This window comes from Melanaphis sacchari, unplaced genomic scaffold (genome assembly GCF_002803265.2).
Source record: "Melanaphis sacchari strain LSU unplaced genomic scaffold, SCAv2.0 Contig47_pilon_pilon, whole genome shotgun sequence".
NCBI lineage: Eukaryota > Metazoa > Arthropoda > Insecta > Hemiptera > Aphididae > Melanaphis > Melanaphis sacchari.
The window spans coordinates 774,461-793,817 of record NW_020271320.1 but is presented as its reverse complement, the minus strand read 5'-3'; the positions used below and the strand labels follow the sequence as shown (position 1 = coordinate 793,817).

Genomic DNA, 19,357 nt, shown 5'->3' with positions numbered 1-19,357 from the left:
TTATTATTTATTAATTAGATATTACTTTTATTAGCATTATATTGTGTTACTATAGTTTTTTTTAATTTGTTCAAATTTGTAACTGCATCTATTATCGTTAAGTAAATTTTTGTAATGTGAAAAGCTTCGTCTACATCAACTGATGTTATCTTAAACCTTGCTCAACAAAGTACTGTAATTACGAACAAACACGATATGTCGATAATAAACATTTATATTTTACGTCAAAACTTGGTAGATTTTAGACTGTGGTTACCACCTATAAAATTTATATATACAAATTGTGAAATTAATTTTATAGTTTGTTAATTAAATTGTTTTTTTTTTAAAATATGCAAAATAAAAATAGTATAATTGATTCAGTATAACATGAATTAAATTTGTATCTAGATTAGCATTAAATTGGATAAATAGAAAGAAATATGCTATTTCATAAACATCCGAGCCCTAGTAGTTAACATAATATTATAAAATTTACTAATGAACTAATTATTAAAAAATAACAGTAGAATAAATAAACCAAAAAAAAAAAAAAAAAACACATTAAAAATTAATTTGAAACTGAATTTAAAGCTAAATTTACGTTATAATTAAAAACAATAAGTAACATAAAGAAAAAGTCTATATAATTATGTAATCTATAGTTAGATTTGCTTATGTTAATGATATAAAGAAGAAAGTGGCAGAGCCATAATTCTATCTATAAAATGGTATATGAAACAAGTTTACTTTTCTCAAACATAACTTGTTTTATTTAAACCCTGCCATGTTTTTTTCATGGTTTTAGATACTATAACCATGATTTTTTGTTATAAATATTTGGTCGTTGGAAAAAGTTTATGATAAAATATTTTTATTTACACCCAAATGTTTTCCAAGTACATCGTTGTTGTGTCACAATTTTTGTGTACATAATGGTTAGCCACGATTTTCTATTTTCCGTTTTTAACATTTGGTAATATAAAATTAAATTTGTAAATATTGGATATTTAATGTTAAAAAAAATAAGTAACTAAAAGAAATAAGTTTTTTTGTTTTATTGCTGTTTTCAGTGTACCTGTGGAAATCGATAACCTTCTCTCATGATAATAGTTCATTTATTTTTCTATTCAGTATTTTATTTTCGTGATTCAAATTTTAAAAATGAACATTAAGTAATTTGTTTTTATTAAATATTTTATGTTTTTGCAAAAGCACAGTATAAATATTTATATATTTTGGCTATTTAATTTTAAAATATGAATTCTAGCCATGGAAAAATTAAACTAGTGATTGTTTTCTATAAAAATATATCTTAAAAATTATTTAAAATGTTATTTTTTATAACTGTGTATAAACCATTTAGTTTTGACTAATCAATACAAGTTTACCCAAAAAAAGGTTAATAAAATGAATTACAATATATTTTATATATTACATTGGAATGGGTTTTTAATACAATAATTTATGATTGACATGGATTTTGGTGAAAACAAGTTGCCAAATAATTCCGTAACAAATCCATACATGATGCTGATCGCGTATTAGTACCATATTGCTCTGTGATTAGTACGTTATGTTTCTATTTTTTTGTTTTGATATTCAGATGTTAAGGAAATTATTTATATGAGTATAAATAAATATTAAGATCAGTCAAAGATTTTGCTTATATTAAACGATTATTTCACTATAATTTTTTTTTTGCGTTAATTAATATTATATCAGAACTCCTAAAAATTGGATGTTGTTCTTCTTCCGGAACATATGATACCTCAAAGTGTTCAACCAATAAGTTTAAAAACATTTTCCATGTGCTTTTTTGTTTTTCAGTTTCTCTAAGTTCTTGGCATATTAATATTACTGTGTTAGGTGCAGTCAACTCAGTCATAGTTTTCACCAATGCCTCCACTACCTTTAAAAAATAATATTATTTAATTAAGAAACTAGAAATAAAAAAAAATAACAATATCAATATACTTCTGGATAATAAATGCAATCTGCCATCAACAAATAATCAAATGGCTCTGACTCAAATGTGGTGCCCCATTTTAATGCAACAGTTTCAACACTACCTTTTAACCAAGATGTGTTTTCATCAACATTTTGTTTTAATTGCTGTAAATTTTCTGGTAAATCTGTCAGTTTGACATTTGCACTATAAAAAAAAGTAATTTGTTTCATAAAATAAATTTTAGTTGAAAATTATTTAACTACAACTGTGAATGTAATAGTGTAATACACTATAAAACCTTTTAAAATTATTTTTTTTTAAATAAATCAAATATTTAAAATGATAAAATGTGTGATTAAATAAAAAAATATTTTTAAAATAATTAGTATTATGTATTATGTATCTATATTTATCAACTATACATTTCATTTCATTTAATCGTGAAAATGTTTAATAATTTATAACACATGTATGCATGTTCCAGAAATAATTTCTTCATATTGACTTTTAAATGTTACAATATTAAAAATCATTCCTTTTTTTACATTGACGCCGATTTTTTACTGATGTTTCTACTCAAATACATGACACACATTTAAACTTAAAAAGCTTCATCATACAATCAATGTATGATTATATGATTGTGTTAGATCGGTTTAAAATATAAGATACTTGTTTTCTTATTGATAGTTAGTTTATTTGCTAGTAAAAATTCAAGTTTTTCCGAATTTAAAACCATTCTAACGTCATAATATATTATACATAGTAAATAAGAGAAAAATGCATTTATTTCAAATACACAGATCTCAGAATAACTCACGATATTAGATTTACCCGAAGCATGCAGCAGTCAGGCCAACGCACCCTAATCCTGAACCCAATTCAATCACTCTCTTAGATTCGAATGTTTTATTGTTCTTCAGGAACAAAGTTTCTAAATACTTGGCCAACACTATGGACGCGTCCCACACGACACAGTTGACATCTCCATATTCTTGTTGGCAAAATCGTAATGTGACATTAATTGATTCCAAATCGAAATGTCTATAATAAGCGTTCGTGTCCATGACTTAACATTGGCTCGGTGTAATAAAAAAATTCAAAAGTAGGTACATGCAAATAGGTCGACTCTAACAAGTAGACACTAGACAGATACATGTAAAGTAAACATGTAAAGACACTTCGCTTATCACTTCTTATGAGAAAATAATCAAAATACTGTATTTTCTATTGCCTATGCATATTTTAAAAAGGGTGTTTTAAAAATATGTTTGGCAATCGCACTATTCAAACCTTTGTCGTTAAAATTTAATCTATGATTTTAATCCTTTCATTAAAAATTTAAAAATATGTTCTCTCTTACATTGCCACAGAACATTTTCCGTTAATAAAAAACCACAGACTAGAAACTTTTTAAGATAGAATATAATAAAATAAAAAGTCTAAATGCAAAGGTTCTATCTCTGAATAATCTCTATTTCGTGTGTTTCATTTTATTTTCCTTAATTTTTTGTCAACGATGCTACTTGTTGTTTATTTACAATTGATCGTAAATATATTTTAATAAAGAAATAAAAATAACCATATTTATGTTTCAGATATAATTCAATATTCAAGATTAATACGTGATAATAATTATTATTGAGAATTGAGATCATACTATTAATTAATATAAATTATATTACGTTCGTATCAACAAAGAAAACAAAATTTTTGTTTTTTTGGTAAAATAGGTAATTGCTCTGCTGTTGAGAGGTATCGAGTGTATTTCGTCATTATTAATTGAGGAGGAAGTCACTATAATATAGATGTTAAATTTGAATTCAATGATCAATTAAGTTGATTTCATTTTTGACCAAAGCATTGACCACTTAAAATTCAACAAAATAATATCTAAATTGAATTATATTTTAAATATTTCATATATATCAACGCATTATGTGTAATAATGTATAATTCGTTTATATAAATACCTTTTGGTTGATAGTCATGACTCATCGTTAGTGTGTTAATGTGCAATTAAATCAATTAAAATTAGTGTTCTGATACTTCCATTAGTGTGTTCTAGATCAAAATTTCTTGTCGAAATTAAATGCAAGCCTATCCCATACACTATAATTTCAAATATATATTATACAAGCGAATAATTATTGGAATATTTCATACTAAAAGAAAAATAATAATTTGAAAAGAGGTAGGGCAAGTGGGTACCGAACCTTGTTGTATATATACTATTATATATACTATTCTATATATACCTTTGTTATACTTGCTGTCGAATATTGTGTCGATTGGATCACCGTAATGGGTGTTAGGATGTATTAAATTTACATTCAAAGATATAAATATCATTGTAAATGAAAACCGATTCTGAGCGGAAAAAGTCTGTTAGCTTATATCACTAATAACTAATAAGTACATTTCATGATATGTTCATTGATATTTCTAAAAAAGTAATTTATTTAACAAATAGTATTGTTATAGATTGATTTAATTTTTGCCAAAAATATTGCATTTATAATAATAATAATAACAATAATACATATTATATTATTGTTATTACATTTGGAATTAATATTACCTTACTGTAAAAGACTGTAAATAGATTCGTTGTGTACTTGTGTGCATAAATAGGCAACAGCTTAAAATTAAAAACCGTCATAATTTCATTAGGTACATACAATAGTACAATAAACATAAAATTTCAAATTTCCATGTGTTGAATAACAAAAAAATAATCAAAATTGTTATTCTTTATTTAATTTCGTTCAAATTTGAATTTCGAATACATTCCTTCAAAGTTGAAAAACGAAGTATTTTTACTGCTCCAAAAGAATATGACAAAAAAAAAAAAAAAACAGACATCATTGTGAAATTAATATTAGTTGTTCTACTTAAAATTGAGCATGGTGATTGCCATTAAAAAATCAAAATTTGATACATTTATCACACGCAAGCACAAGTCACTTATAAAAGACAGTGAGATTTTGAGAAATTTTCTCAAATATGTGTTTCAATGTTTATGGTTCTACTAATATGCAATTAATATTAGACTATATGTCTATATATACACATAATTAATGTTAACTTATAATTTAAAAATAATATAAATACAATATACCTATAACTAACAATAAAAAATAAAATAAAAAGTTGTACACATTATTTTAAGGATATTGAAAATTTGAAAACTATTTTATAGATTTTAGTGCAGCTGGTAAATTTTGTTGATTAGTTGCATTATTCGTTGAAAGTGTGGGTATGTCATCAATTCCAGAATATCGATCATCATTGTCCAATGGTAAATCCAATAATGCTTGTACTTTCATCACTTCTGCCATCATTTTTTTCTAAAATTATTTTAAATGAATAAAATTACAAATATTTAAAGTTAATGAATTGTTAAAACAGATTATTTTTCTGTTAAAACATCTTAATTTATAAGAAAATTATAAAATTATTACTAAAATGTATAATAAATAATATTCAGCATTATAGCATCTTTAAAATATGTTTTATAAACTGAAAAAATACCAAATATAATAATGCAATAGTAAATTATAATGGCAAACATATTGTTTATTAATAGAAACAATAACTTCTGAATGACTATTGAATAATGTGTATAACATTGACACTTGATCTTGAACTTAAAACAATTTTTTTTTTTTTGATTTAATTGTTTAATAATTATGATTTATTAGCTTAAAAACTTTAACTTTAGATAAGTTTTTTCCTTAAGAGTAAACTACTTCTGTTAAGATTAAGTGAGTTGATTCATAATTATTAATCACTATATAATATTACTAATAAGCTTTTAGCACATTTTAAATCAATATGGTAATATTTTACCTTATGAAGGGTATGAAACAACATACCTATTATAATAAGTACCTCTAGTAAGAAAAAAACTATATTACAATATATTTTAATTCATTATAAGTACTCATAATTTATTTAATATTAGGTATAATGTAAATATTTTTTATTTCAATAAATTAAAAATCTAAAATCGTATAGGTTGTTTATATATTTATTATACATAATCTTATAATTAATAGATACCTATAAATTAGGTAAACATTTGTAAATAGTTGAGTAAGTGTTATTAAGTATTTAATCTTAATCATATGTTTATGAAATTATATTTTATTATTTATAAATTGTATACTATTCAACAATTGCCTAATAATCAATTATCATTAAATTTAATCAAAACCTTTCATATATGAACATTTACCGTAATAAGTTGCAGTTATATTTTCTTACAACATGTATGTAGATATGGGTAATAAAAAAAAAAAATATTTTTATTTTTGTTTACCAATTTTCCTCTTTAATCTCTTTCTACTTGTAAAAATAATTTGTTTACAACTTTTTTTTATTATCGAACACTTAGTAAGGATAATCACGACTTACCTCATCAAGTTTTCCAATATTGTGTTTTATATGTTTACGAAAAACATTTTTTAATGCTTTATCTGTTGACAAGTCAAGTCGTACAACTTCGTTGGTCATTTCTTCAAGAAATCGTTGGTATGATTCATCCATTGTATTTTGAAAAAACTTACTAAGATAAACCAGTGCAAAATAATTCCAATGTTAGATAGGAATTTATGACTCATATAATATAATGTAATGGTTGTTTTTTTTTAATATTGATTACTGATATAAGTATAAAAATATGAGTAATGTGTATAATAAATATTTAGATTGTAGGCAAGTATAATGTTTCAATTATTTTAGGCTATACTAGTAATATTGTTAATAATTGATCGTATAAAAATGAGTACACTATTGTAAATACAACTTTTTGATAATAAGTATAAATGTATTTTTTAGTCAATGATAATGTTTTAGATTATTTTCATAGAAAAAGTGAATAAAATACAATGTATTGTAGGTAAATAAATAAACATTTCTTATAAGATATCTTTTGTTGATTAGGTATAATTTAGAAAATGAATTTAAAGTATTTGACATACTTTTTAAAATTAATTAATTAACATAATTAATGAGTATTCACTTCTTCTCTACCACAAGAAGTCAATTTAAAAATAAAAATTAGTGCACTGTGAACTTTGAAAAAATAAATAGGTACTATTAAAAAGTTATATATATATATTTTTTTTAACTCGTAAGTAAAAGTACTTATTTATTTATTTTTGATATATTTTAGGAAAATTGTTCATAACTTTATTAAATACTCATATTACCAAATATTTTATAATATTCTTTCTATAGCCAATTTAACAAAACAAATATTATTGTCTAAAGCAATAAAAAATACAATGTACTTAACAGCTTTAAAATATATAAGTAAACTAAATTGATTGAATAACGGCTAGGGAATATGTAATATAATATTTACACCTTTAGGGCAAGGGGGGACTGGCGTAAAAAATCGGCCGGGGCGATCATAAAGGCCCAGCCACTTGGGTATTATATTATATAAATAGCATTATACCAGCATACATTTCTTAATAGTAATAACCTAGACAGATAGAATTAGTGGCTCTCCTCTCTCCCAACTATTCAATCATCATAATTTGGTCTGTTAGCTAAATACAATTTTAAAAAAATTTTTGTGTCCTTGATTGTCAACTACTATATACAATTTTTATCGTAGTCTATTATTGTAAGACCAAAAATCCTAATAGCTCAGGGGGCGATTGCCTACCCGCCCGTCGGCCCAGTCCACCCCTGCTTTAGGATACCTATATATTTAATTAAAATAATATAATAAAGCTCCGTGTCATTGCTACATGCCATATCTGTTTTGATAATATTTAGACGCGAAAGAATTTGTAATAGATATTTTAATATTCTAAGAATTCATCTGTTAAGTTGTGGGAAATAGCTATAGGAATCCTCATTTCTTAGTAGGCGTTTGAGCTGCTTCTAACTGTTTTTGGGACGGTAGCTGACAATATTGTTATGATTATATGTCACACGGAACTCCCGATGCGGCGATGCTATTGGGAGTTATAACTTATATTGTAATATTAAGAATAAATAAAAAACAAACCTTATTTTTTTTTTTTGGTTGTTTCTTTCGGATGATCTGAATGTAACGGATTATGTTGCTGGCTTCTTATTGTCTTCTGTGCGTTTTCTGCAAGGTGTGGAGTTTCGGGAGAATAATATGTACGATTATTATTTTCAACCGATTCAAATCCGAAATCGTCATCGTTATATGCACATTCATAACTCAAGTTCTGTAATGAAAAACGACGGGTTAAAATATAAAGTGGTACTTAAAGTACCATGCCTGTATTTAAGAAGACAACATTATAACGTCATAACGTAAACACTGATATGAGGTAGTTACATTATTATTCATTATACTTACACATTTACATATCTTTACATATCAATTGTATACTTATACGCTACAGTCTATAGGTACCTACTATTACTATTCCACGCATAACCTTTTCAATTTCAAATTAAAACCAGCTGCATAATTTCATTTTCGTATTCTCGCGTGCTATGTCGAGATTTTATACAGATATACTTTTGATACTATACGATACGTACCAAATTGTAGCATTGTACATTTACACGATTCTTACCTATAACCAAACGTATAATTGTGAAATTGAAATATTTTAAGATTTTTGTCATGTGGTAGGTAGGTAAACTAAATGTTTGATATTATTATGATTATATATGGATATACATATGTTAGAAAAATATGAAAATTGAAAATGATAAAGACACGACATGATATAAATCACGATGAGGTTTGCAGCCGTTACTGAGTAAACAATTAAAACTGTTTTTTTAATTAATATTCTTTATAATTTTATTAATTAAAATTCACAGTGTTAATAAACTGGACACTTTACAGGTATATTGGCGATAGAATTTTGATAAGTGTATCTAGTAATGACGTGACAAACATGTTTTTTAACCCTAAGCAGAGTATTTAAACAATGACTCACCCACTATTCCCCTACAGCGTATAATATTTAATTTAAAACTATGCTAATTTAGAATTTGTGTAGTAGTAAAAAATAAAATTAAAAAAATATATATTATACTATGATGATTAAGATAATTAACTATACGTCCATCCATACAAATTTTAATTTTTAAATTCAAGATAAATTTCTATGGCTAAGAAATTGCTTTTGACAAACATCGTTCACTATGCCACCAATGCATCGAACCAATTATGGGGAGGAAGTCTATAAATGTGATAATTATTATTTATACCATTATATTGTTAAATCTTAATCGTTTTGATACAAATTTTCGTGTAAATTTTCAGTGCACGTCTATTGGTAAAATTTTAAGGTGTACCATCGATGACATACCTATGTTAGTATAATACAAATGTCTTTAGAGTTTAGATATTAAAAGCACTTAAAAAAACTATTTTTTTATCTTCCACAGTTATCAATAATTTAAATAATTAAATCATAATTTAATGAAAGACATGGTTTACAGAGATAATAAATCTTTCATTGGTGGAACTTTAACAAAATTATGATCTTAAATTTGTTAATTTGAGATTAACTATAGACTGTAGTCTATATAATGTAAAGTATAGAATTTACTAGACTATTGTTAACTATATTTGAATACTCAATATATTATTAATATGAAGTACTTAAATACGTTATAGGTGGCTTACTTATTTATAATAATAAATAATTTTGTCATACTTAATAATATTAAGTGGGTACTTACTCTATTTATGGATTTCTTTTTACTTGATGGTGAACGAGATAACTTATTATTATATTTCTGTTGTTTTGATTTTTTTGCTGAAGAACTGATTGTTGAATTACAATAATGTGGTAAAACTCTGTAAATACTTTTAAGTATTAAAATATTGAATAACCCGTGGGTAAGTAAAGAAGCATAAGAACAAAAACTATCGGGAAAGACTATCTGCTGTAGGTATAGCGTAGTGTACCTCGACATTAAGTAGATAATATAATGAATGTGTTAAATTTGAATTGAATGTTTGATCATTGTATAGGTACAAATAATTATTTTGAGTAAAGATTGTGTGTTAGGTTTTGTTTTTAAGAATATATTATAGTATTTATGATTATTATTTTTTTTTATTGTTATAAATACAGTTTTTGGCTGCATTATTGGTTATTGGCCGCGATTGATATAACATATTGGTTATTATAGTGTATTAAAATATTTATTTATACTCGGTAATAAACAAGTAAAATTTATTTTTCATTAGTACTTAACAGTATAATACAATATTTTTAACTAGTTTTTCCCAATAACATCACACGTATTATGTATGATTTATTTTACATAAAATTACAAAAAAACCATATTATACACTAATACATTATTTTTATAATTCAACAAGAAAAGTCTTAAGTCTATGTGAATTATGATTAATATTTTTTAAATTACTAGAATCGTAAAATAAAAAAAAAATACATATTATTTTTAGTTAAAAATAATATTAGATTTCCAATAAAATTAAAACTTTAAATATCTATAAAAAAAATATGCCAATGTTTTTTATTTATATTAAATAGCTATAAGGCATAACTTACAGAAAATCTACTCGTATTAGGTTGTGTAGGTAATATTATAATCGAACATTAACAGTTGTATCATCATTTATTTATGTGAAAATATCTAAATAAAATGGAAATTTGAAATTATACTATTATAACTTAAAATGTACTAGTCTAAATATTTTAAAAATTGCGTTGTTTTATGTTCATAAAAAATAACAATTTTAATTATCATGGAAAATTACCTATGTAAATATTTTAAAAATTGAGCAGTTCTAGGATATGATTTAAGATTAACCCATTTACGTTATGTTTGTTTCTCGTAAGAAGAAAATAGTCAAATAATATTTTTTCGTATAATTGTGTAGTACGTCTACTTTTTAAAATGTCCATATTGAATAAAATAAATGAATAATTAAAATGTGGGATTTCAGTGCATTATTCGCTTTCTGTTTTTAACTCACGTACAACATAGTAAATTTATGTTCAGAAGAACTGCCAAAAACAACTTTGTGTTGTTAACTTTAGTATATAAGATTTAATTGGCATATCATTAAGCCCAAAGTTAAGAATATTATTTCTGTTTTTACGTTATTTTAATTTTAAAGCAAGATATGAACAGGGGTGAACTGGGTCATAATTTCAGGCCGAGAACTTTTTTTTTTGCCAGGCCAAAAATCACAGGGAAAAATAATTTGGTCATAACTCATGAGTATGTGAAAAATATAATATAATAATGAAAAAAAACCTTTATTATTAAAAAAAAAATACATATTATGTTCAACATTTAATACAGATAATATAATGTTCAGATGTACATATTTTAATGAACTACTATTAATTTTATACTAAAATTAGAATATTCTAAAATCTATGGGATACTACTCATACTAAAATTAATTCAGTAAAATTTTTTTTTACATTATTCGTTTTTTTTTTCATAACATCTCTAGTTTCCCCGATTTCTCTTATAATATTTTAGTTTAATATAAGGCAAACAATTTTATTAAAATAAAATACGGAACTACATTACTTTACATCATTGTTTTTGTTGTTTACAATAAGTGCGAGCGAGCATAAACACCTGAGTGCGATGCCGTTATTATTAGTTATTTCGAGTATAAAAAATAATAATTATAGTTTATAAATAAATAATAAACCCCCATATAGTAATATAGTATATAAGCTATTCACCCATATATATATATATAAATATCAGTGTGTATATTTCGTGCATAGTATAAATTGTCTAAACGAAATATAAAATAGTTTATCGACTTGATCACGTCTTCATAATACTATAAAATTATCAATAATTATTATACTTAAAATCACACGAGCAGATAATGTTTATACTTATTTATGCATTATATATGTTATTTCATATAATTTATTTTTATCTTCATTTAAACTGTTATTGTAACGAGTTAGTCCACTCTATAAGTATTAAAAAAAAAAAAAAAAAAAATGATTTAATTTATAATTTTATAGTACATTGTACGTATTCATGGCTAGAGTAAAAATTGAGTTATCGTAAAAAAGACAATACAAGAACACTGATAAACTGATAATATCCTTAACTTTAAGTCTAATCATTGTTAAATTCACATTTCACTTTAATACTAAAGTAAACAACACAAGGCTGGATATACTTGATGAAAATTTTCCATGTCGAGTATGTGTCTAAGAGTCAAGAGAGAAAGCAAAATAAAGTCCATTGATACATTTTTCATGAAATAAATTTTAAATAATTTTTTATATAGTTAAATTTAATTTAAAATTTATGTTAGGGATTTAATCATTGTTTTATAAGTATTTGCATACAAAATATGTAGTTTTAATTTTAATCTTCAAAAAATAGTTAAACGAATGTTGGTATATATTACATTATTAATTATAGAATATCTGAATGTATTATATACGTCGATTGAAAAATGAAAAGTGTGTCATTTCTATAATGTTTTGGATTTGGACAATAACAGTATCAGACAAAATATGAGGAATACTTTTGAACTGATGTCAATTAGTTTTTTTATGTTTTAATAACTGATAGATGATAAAATGTTTTCTAGATGATTTTTATGTGGCATTTTTTGGCTAAGATTAATATTATAATAGTTATCACTTATCTGCAGTTACTATAGGTACTCATTTTAAAACCTTATTATAATTTATAATGATTGGAGAATTGCGATGCCTATAATAATAATTGTACTGAATGTCAAAATCAAAATTCATTTATCAATGCTTGAGTTTTTCTTAAGTGTCTTAACATTAAAAATAACTTACTGAAAATCACGAATATTGATGGTGTTTTTTAATAATTTTTTATTTGGACAAGCTTCTGACCAACAGTTTACCCTAGGTCGTACATCATATATCTTTTTAAAATGACTTCTCATTGTCAGATACGTTGTAATGTTGTCTTCTGAAAATATAAATTTTAATAATTAATATACTAATATTATTAATAGGTAGTTGATAAATAATAAAAAAAAGCTTTATTATGCACAATAAGTACCTAAAAAACATAGTTTTCTTAAATTTATACTGTAGCACCTATAGTATAGCTAAAACAGACCGGATGCTGATAAACATTATTAATAGCATTCGTGATTATTTAAATTTTAATTGGAACGTTAGTCTGAGTAGTGAGTATTTATGTTATGGTTAAGCTTACGTTGAAATCTTTGATGTTTCTCTATAATAGCTATCATATTTTTTTTATGTGATAAATACAATATCTGAAATCGAAATTGGTTACCAATATTTCATGACATAGATAAAACACAGAGAAGCCAAGTATTCCAGTGTAGATTTATCTTATTTATTTTTATTTTATCCTGAATAGTGAATATCATTTATCTTTTATAATAGAAATCGTATTTTACAATAGGTTATTTAAGAGACAATGCATTATCTGTAATAGTCAATAATGAATAAAGCATTTTAATGAAAGCAAATAGATTTTTAATCTTATGAACATTGCTTAATTCGTATCGATGTTAGATAATATTATTGACTATTGTTATCTTTACTTCGTGAAAATTATGAAGGCATTTAGGCATAGCGTTCGTGGTAGGTACAGAGGCATTATTAAATCAATATTAGTCGGAAAACACTGCGTTTTCAATATGATATGTCGATATAGACATCTCTTGAATAATATTTAAAAATTTATTCAACTAGAAAAATATTATTCAATATTATCACACATTTAAATACATAGTACTGAAATAGCGGTAGATAATAATATTACAAAATGTTTTATTTTAATTAATTGCTATTAAAAGTTTAGAAATAATGTCGCCACGTCGGTTATTAATTTAACACGACAATTATTTAGAGACTGTAATACCTACCTATGTCATCGGCCGATTGTTAAAAGTTTAGGAACCACCGTAGTACCATACAGACGCGTACATTAATATTATACCATTTATAGTTCTAGAATTATTATACATTATTATTTACTGACTATATACTGTTGTGAATTTGTGGCGTGTTGTAACCTGACGTAACATGCATATCTTTTGTCATTTATGCGTAATACGTTACAGTAAATAAAATATTTAAGTTCTTTTATCATTTCATTAAACTCTTGAATATGAATATAGAATATAATATGATGAATATTATTGTACTATAATTTATTACTTATTAATAATATGCATCTACGTATCATGTAGGTTTTTGGTATTATATAGATACGTGTCTTTTCACATTAGTTCGGACTCTAAATTACATTATAAACGAAAAGGTTATAATCGCTCATTCTTTCCTAACTTTCTTCTGTTTATACTAGACATATGATTGAGTTACGGAATAAAAATTTTCGACCTTAGGAAATAAATACTAAAAATACAATATTAGTTTAACACTTGCATAGTATTTTTTTTTTAAAAAAATGGTTAGATGAATTATATATTTGAAACGTAGGTATACAGCAAATTTATAAGTAACTATGGTACTTATACTAATTATTATATCATATTTAAATGTATTGTAGAAGTTCAATAATTATTATTAAAAATCACTTGTTAAATAAAAAATTATTTTTAAATTAAAAATTAAGCTACATATATATTTAATGTTTGAAATAAATATTGAATATAATTTAGTTTATTTTTATATTTAGGTATGTTATTACCATTTTAAAACATTAACAATAATGTTTGGTTTTATATTACAATTTACAAGGCTAAAGGTGATAATCCACTAGTATACCTTTTAAACTTTAAGAACTTATGATTTTTTTTTTACATATTTATTGCTATTCTCCAATAGTTTTACGTATTATAAAAATAAACTATTAATATAATATTTATATTCATCATTTAATTTAAATATTATTTATTAAAATATTTTCGTCAATTTTTATTCCGATTTTCATAATATTAGAACTATGTTAGGATACTGGAAAATTAATAATATTTTGAATATAATTATTATATTAATCAATCGCTATTATGATTGTAAACATGTTAAATAATTGAAATTAAGGTTTTTTTGAAATACATATTTTTTATCTACTCGTATTTAATAACTTTTACTTCTTTAAAAATTATAACTTTTAATGAATAACAATATGTCAATATGAACCTAGAAGATTATTTCATACAAATGTTTAATCTAAGATGAATAAACTTATATAGTATATTGATTATAGCTATGATAATAAATTACGGGTGACGAAATATATAGCTAGATATCAAGTACCAATAATACATAAATACATACCTGGAATCTTTATTTTTACGGCTGACATGAAGAAATATATTTTTCACTTTAACAGTATTGTACAGTTTTATAATAAATATGAAAAATTTAAAATTACTTCTCTTGTACCAAAATATTGTAGTAACTACTCAATACTAAATTTTGTTTGTATACATTAACTTCTGATTGTGTTGCCATAGCAACACGTTGTCTACGATGAAATATAATACAACTAATAATCTTTAATAACTTTGGCTTGGAATTATATGCATTAAAATGCACTCATTAATTAGGTATAACTTATAAGTTATAACCACTGAAATATTCACGGAAAACATGCAAACAAAAACATTAATTTGTATGTAAAAAAATAAATATTTATTTTAATAATTATTTTTTGAAACAAGTTTAGTTTAAAATTTTACAATTTATTAAATAATTAACAGTAAATAACTAAAAAATCATCAAAAATAATTGAATGATTGAATGAACTGCATAAGTATTGTGGCACATTTTGTCATCGACGAGTTTATTCGCCTAAAAAAATTTATAAAAAAAAAAAATCAATTAATTAATTAGCGAATAGTAGATTTTTATGAGTATCTTTGGTTAGGCAATAATATTAACAATAAATGCGTTATATTTTTGAAAAACACCAAAATATGCACAATAATTTAAAATGTACCTACCAAACATGAGAAAATATATAAAATCACCTAGTAATAACTAATGAATTATTAATTGTTGTAACTTATAATACAAATATCACAACAAAATTCAAAACAATTGAATATTCTGATTTCTTAATATAATATTAAATAGTAGTATAGTACTAATTTGAGTAAATTATTGTGTTGGTACATATTATACATTTATAACTATATTATTATATTGTATCTATTTAGTATTTAAGTGCTTTTTGTTATTGAAAATCTATTAGCCACTTATTTTAATTGTAACAAAATATTGTATAGTTATTTACTCATTTATAATTTGAATTCGCAAATACGTCATTAATTTGTAATTTAAGTTTGTTAAACATAAAACTTCGTGAAGTTTTTGATATTTTTGATTTCGTTTGGTTGGTATATAGTTTACGGGTTGTTAGACATTTTATTTGAGTTACCTATTATGAAATACACCCGATACAAAATCCATGATACAGTTAAACAGTCCTACGTGCACTAAACAATAGATACCATCCCAAGGTTTTCTTTTATTCGCCACTACATATATTACGAAAAGTGCGTAGGTTGTTAACAACAAGTAGGTAACAACAAAAATCCATTTAGCGAGGGTAAGAATTACCCTATAGTTACTGTCATTTTAGTTATAATTTCTGTTAAAGAAACCAAAGGTTGACAGTTTTATTAAAGAAACACATTTTATACGCTAGTAAGAATTATACTTATTCTTCAACACATTTTAATACGTATAATATGATATTAAATTGTTTAATTATTATTAATCTGCGTTATTAAAAAATATATGACTGTATATTAATCATCAAGTATATTAATATATTATACATACCTATACCGTACTATGGAAATAATTTTACATATATTTGGTTTGATTTTTAGCTTTAAATTATTTTTATTACTCAAAATAATTCAATATATTGTATTAATTTAAAAAAATATTCCGTTTGTGACTGAATTTTAAAGATTGAAATCCAAAATCATGTTATTTATGTAGAATATAGATTATTGTAATTCTTCCATTGTATGATATTCAGGCATTCCTCTATCAATCTCATTTATACGAAAAAATTGTAGATAATTAAAATTTAAATTATAAACATAGAAAATTTATATTTAATTATAGTATGTAATATGTTGCACATAAAAAGTAATGGCATAAGGTCATTTATTTTCTATTTATTATGCTATATATTATATTATATACTAATTTAATATTATTTTGGGAATTTCAATTGGGAGATAGGTATTTCATCGATTCTTATAGGTACATAAAATCACTAATTTAAAACTGATTGATAGAGTTATAATAAATATTAACAGTAATAAATGAAAAATAAATCGATATTTTAAGCGCAAAATGACTAATACTTTATAAATGAATAAAATTATTGTGATAAATAATAATTTATTAGTTCTAATGGTATGCACGTATAACCATACAGTGTGATACATACCTATTTATGTGAGATATAATTACGTAAGTTTTAAGTACGTAACAAAAAATTATTAATAATTGGGTATCCACAACCTATTAATATTGGATAAGTAACGTCTTATTGTAAGTTATTACATACCGCTAACTACAAAGTACCTCGATGAAATGTGTAGGTTACCTACAAACCATAGCCACTGTATTATTAATTCATAATATCTGACATTATTACGACATTACTCATACAAAATAATAATATATTTTATTTTAGTGAGATTATAGCAGACATAAGTACCATCAGGCATCAGTAATTAAACAGTAAAGTTATAAAATAGTTTTATGCAAATTGAATCAAGTACAAACTAGAAATGTATTTAAGTGTAAAATGTTAATAATTTTATAGTGTAATATAATGCGCCTTATAACTTTTAGATTTAAGAGTATATTAAAATTATGTAACATTATAATCTTTATCATTCATAAAACAATATGCTTAACAAAAAAAACATAATTTAAACTAAAGTAAATATAAAAACCATGATGATAAGTGACTCTGTAGTTTGCTGTATAGTGAAGATTTCAAATATGTTTTATCATAGAGTAGATCACTCTGTAATAGTTAATATGATTTGAATTTAATGACAAATTATCGCTTACGAAAAATTATTCTCAGCAGAGACAGATTTATCAGCCTATATTTGTAAAGATATTCGATAATTTATATAATAATTTAAATTTCTTTATTAGTGATTTATTTTCTATAAATAATTTACCTAGTAGATTAAATTATTTTTTCCGCAAAAAAAAAAATCGCTTATCTATAATATATTATTAGAATATTACTAGCTTTTAGCCGTTATTTACGATTATAAATCAATATACTTACTCATGTATCATAGAACGATGTGAATAGGACCGGGGTATAAATGTATAATATAATAGTATAAATGGCTAAGAGATTAATAAAACATTTTTTAAATTGTATTGTATAAAGCAAATATACACATACCTACCATGTATGAGTAATAATCATAGACTTTATACTCATTAGTATAAGGTCTATGGTAATAATATATGAATAGTGAAAAAATATTTCAAATCTCAACGAATATTTTTTTTTAATTATAGCAAATTTACTTAAATTGTTATTGTTTAGTTAAGTATTTAATTTTAACTTGAAATATCTATAACAAAAAAAAAATTGTGCATGTATATTTTTATTATTTTTAGGTTGCTGTAGTAAAAGTTTACGACGATTCTTTTATTAAATTTACAAGATTTTTTACCCATAAACAAAAAATGTATTATACCCAGATAGAAACAGCTAAAAAGTTGAAAATTTTAAATGTCTATAAATAGCAAAAAACATTTAAAATATTTTGAAAATTATATCTTGTCTATAACATAAATAGGTACTTCGTGATCATTTCAAATCTTTAAAGTCATTTGTTTTTGAATAACAACAAGAAAATAAAACCAATTTAGTTAAATATTATTTTTTCTTAATATGTTATTTATTTTTTGATTGTTTTAATAGAACTGGAAAACTTCCAAGCACAACTCAAATTAGATACCAGAAATTATCTTGAAAGTTGAAAATTGAAGTTTTTTCACGGTTTCAAACTTTGATGGTTGACAAACAAAAATTAAAATATATTATATAACTGTGAGACCAATTCATTCATTGATCTGCTTAAAATCTACGTAGGTATATATCTAAGTTATAAATAAATAATAATTAAATCTTAATAAATAAAAAAAATAATTTTTTTCCAATTATTATTATTGGACTCAAAAAAATCAGAAGTGCTTATTCGAGATTTAAGGGTGCTAAAAACCTCCAAGTTTCAAGTACTAACAGTCCATTATGCATACATTTACATTGTACATTCTATAGTATACTTATATATAGTATGTAGTATATAGTTGTCCCGTGTCCGGAATACAATTAATATACTTTATACACGCAAATAATAATAAAGACCTTCGTTCGATCGATTGCCCTATTTATATTTTACACCGATGTGGCGGTATATGCGGGTTTATATTATATTAGGTAATATAATAT

General features: G+C 23.7%; 2 protein-coding genes across 2 annotated transcripts; both read right to left on the bottom strand.

Moving 5' to 3' along the window:
• Positions 1-1,620: 1,620 nt before the first annotated feature.
• On the bottom strand, positions 1,621-3,110 carry LOC112598339 (protein-lysine methyltransferase METTL21D-like). The gene is made up of 3 exons (XM_025344762.1): positions 2,765-3,110; positions 1,957-2,134; positions 1,621-1,891 (listed from the first exon to the last, which is right to left on the bottom strand). Exons 1-3 carry the CDS (start codon positions 2,995-2,997, stop codon positions 1,667-1,669), a joined length of 636 nt encoding a protein of 211 aa, XP_025200547.1. The 5' UTR covers positions 2,998-3,110; the 3' UTR covers positions 1,621-1,666.
• A 1,962-nt stretch (positions 3,111-5,072) lies between these two features.
• On the bottom strand, positions 5,073-15,208 carry LOC112598355. The gene is made up of 6 exons (XM_025344780.1): positions 15,175-15,208; positions 12,724-12,862; positions 9,629-9,746; positions 7,964-8,148; positions 6,350-6,500; positions 5,073-5,280 (listed from the first exon to the last, which is right to left on the bottom strand). The coding sequence occupies exons 1-6, from the start codon at positions 15,200-15,202 to the stop codon at positions 5,122-5,124; spliced, it is 780 nt and encodes a 259-aa protein (XP_025200565.1). The 5' UTR covers positions 15,203-15,208; the 3' UTR covers positions 5,073-5,121.
• Between the last annotated feature and the right edge of the window lie 4,149 nt (positions 15,209-19,357).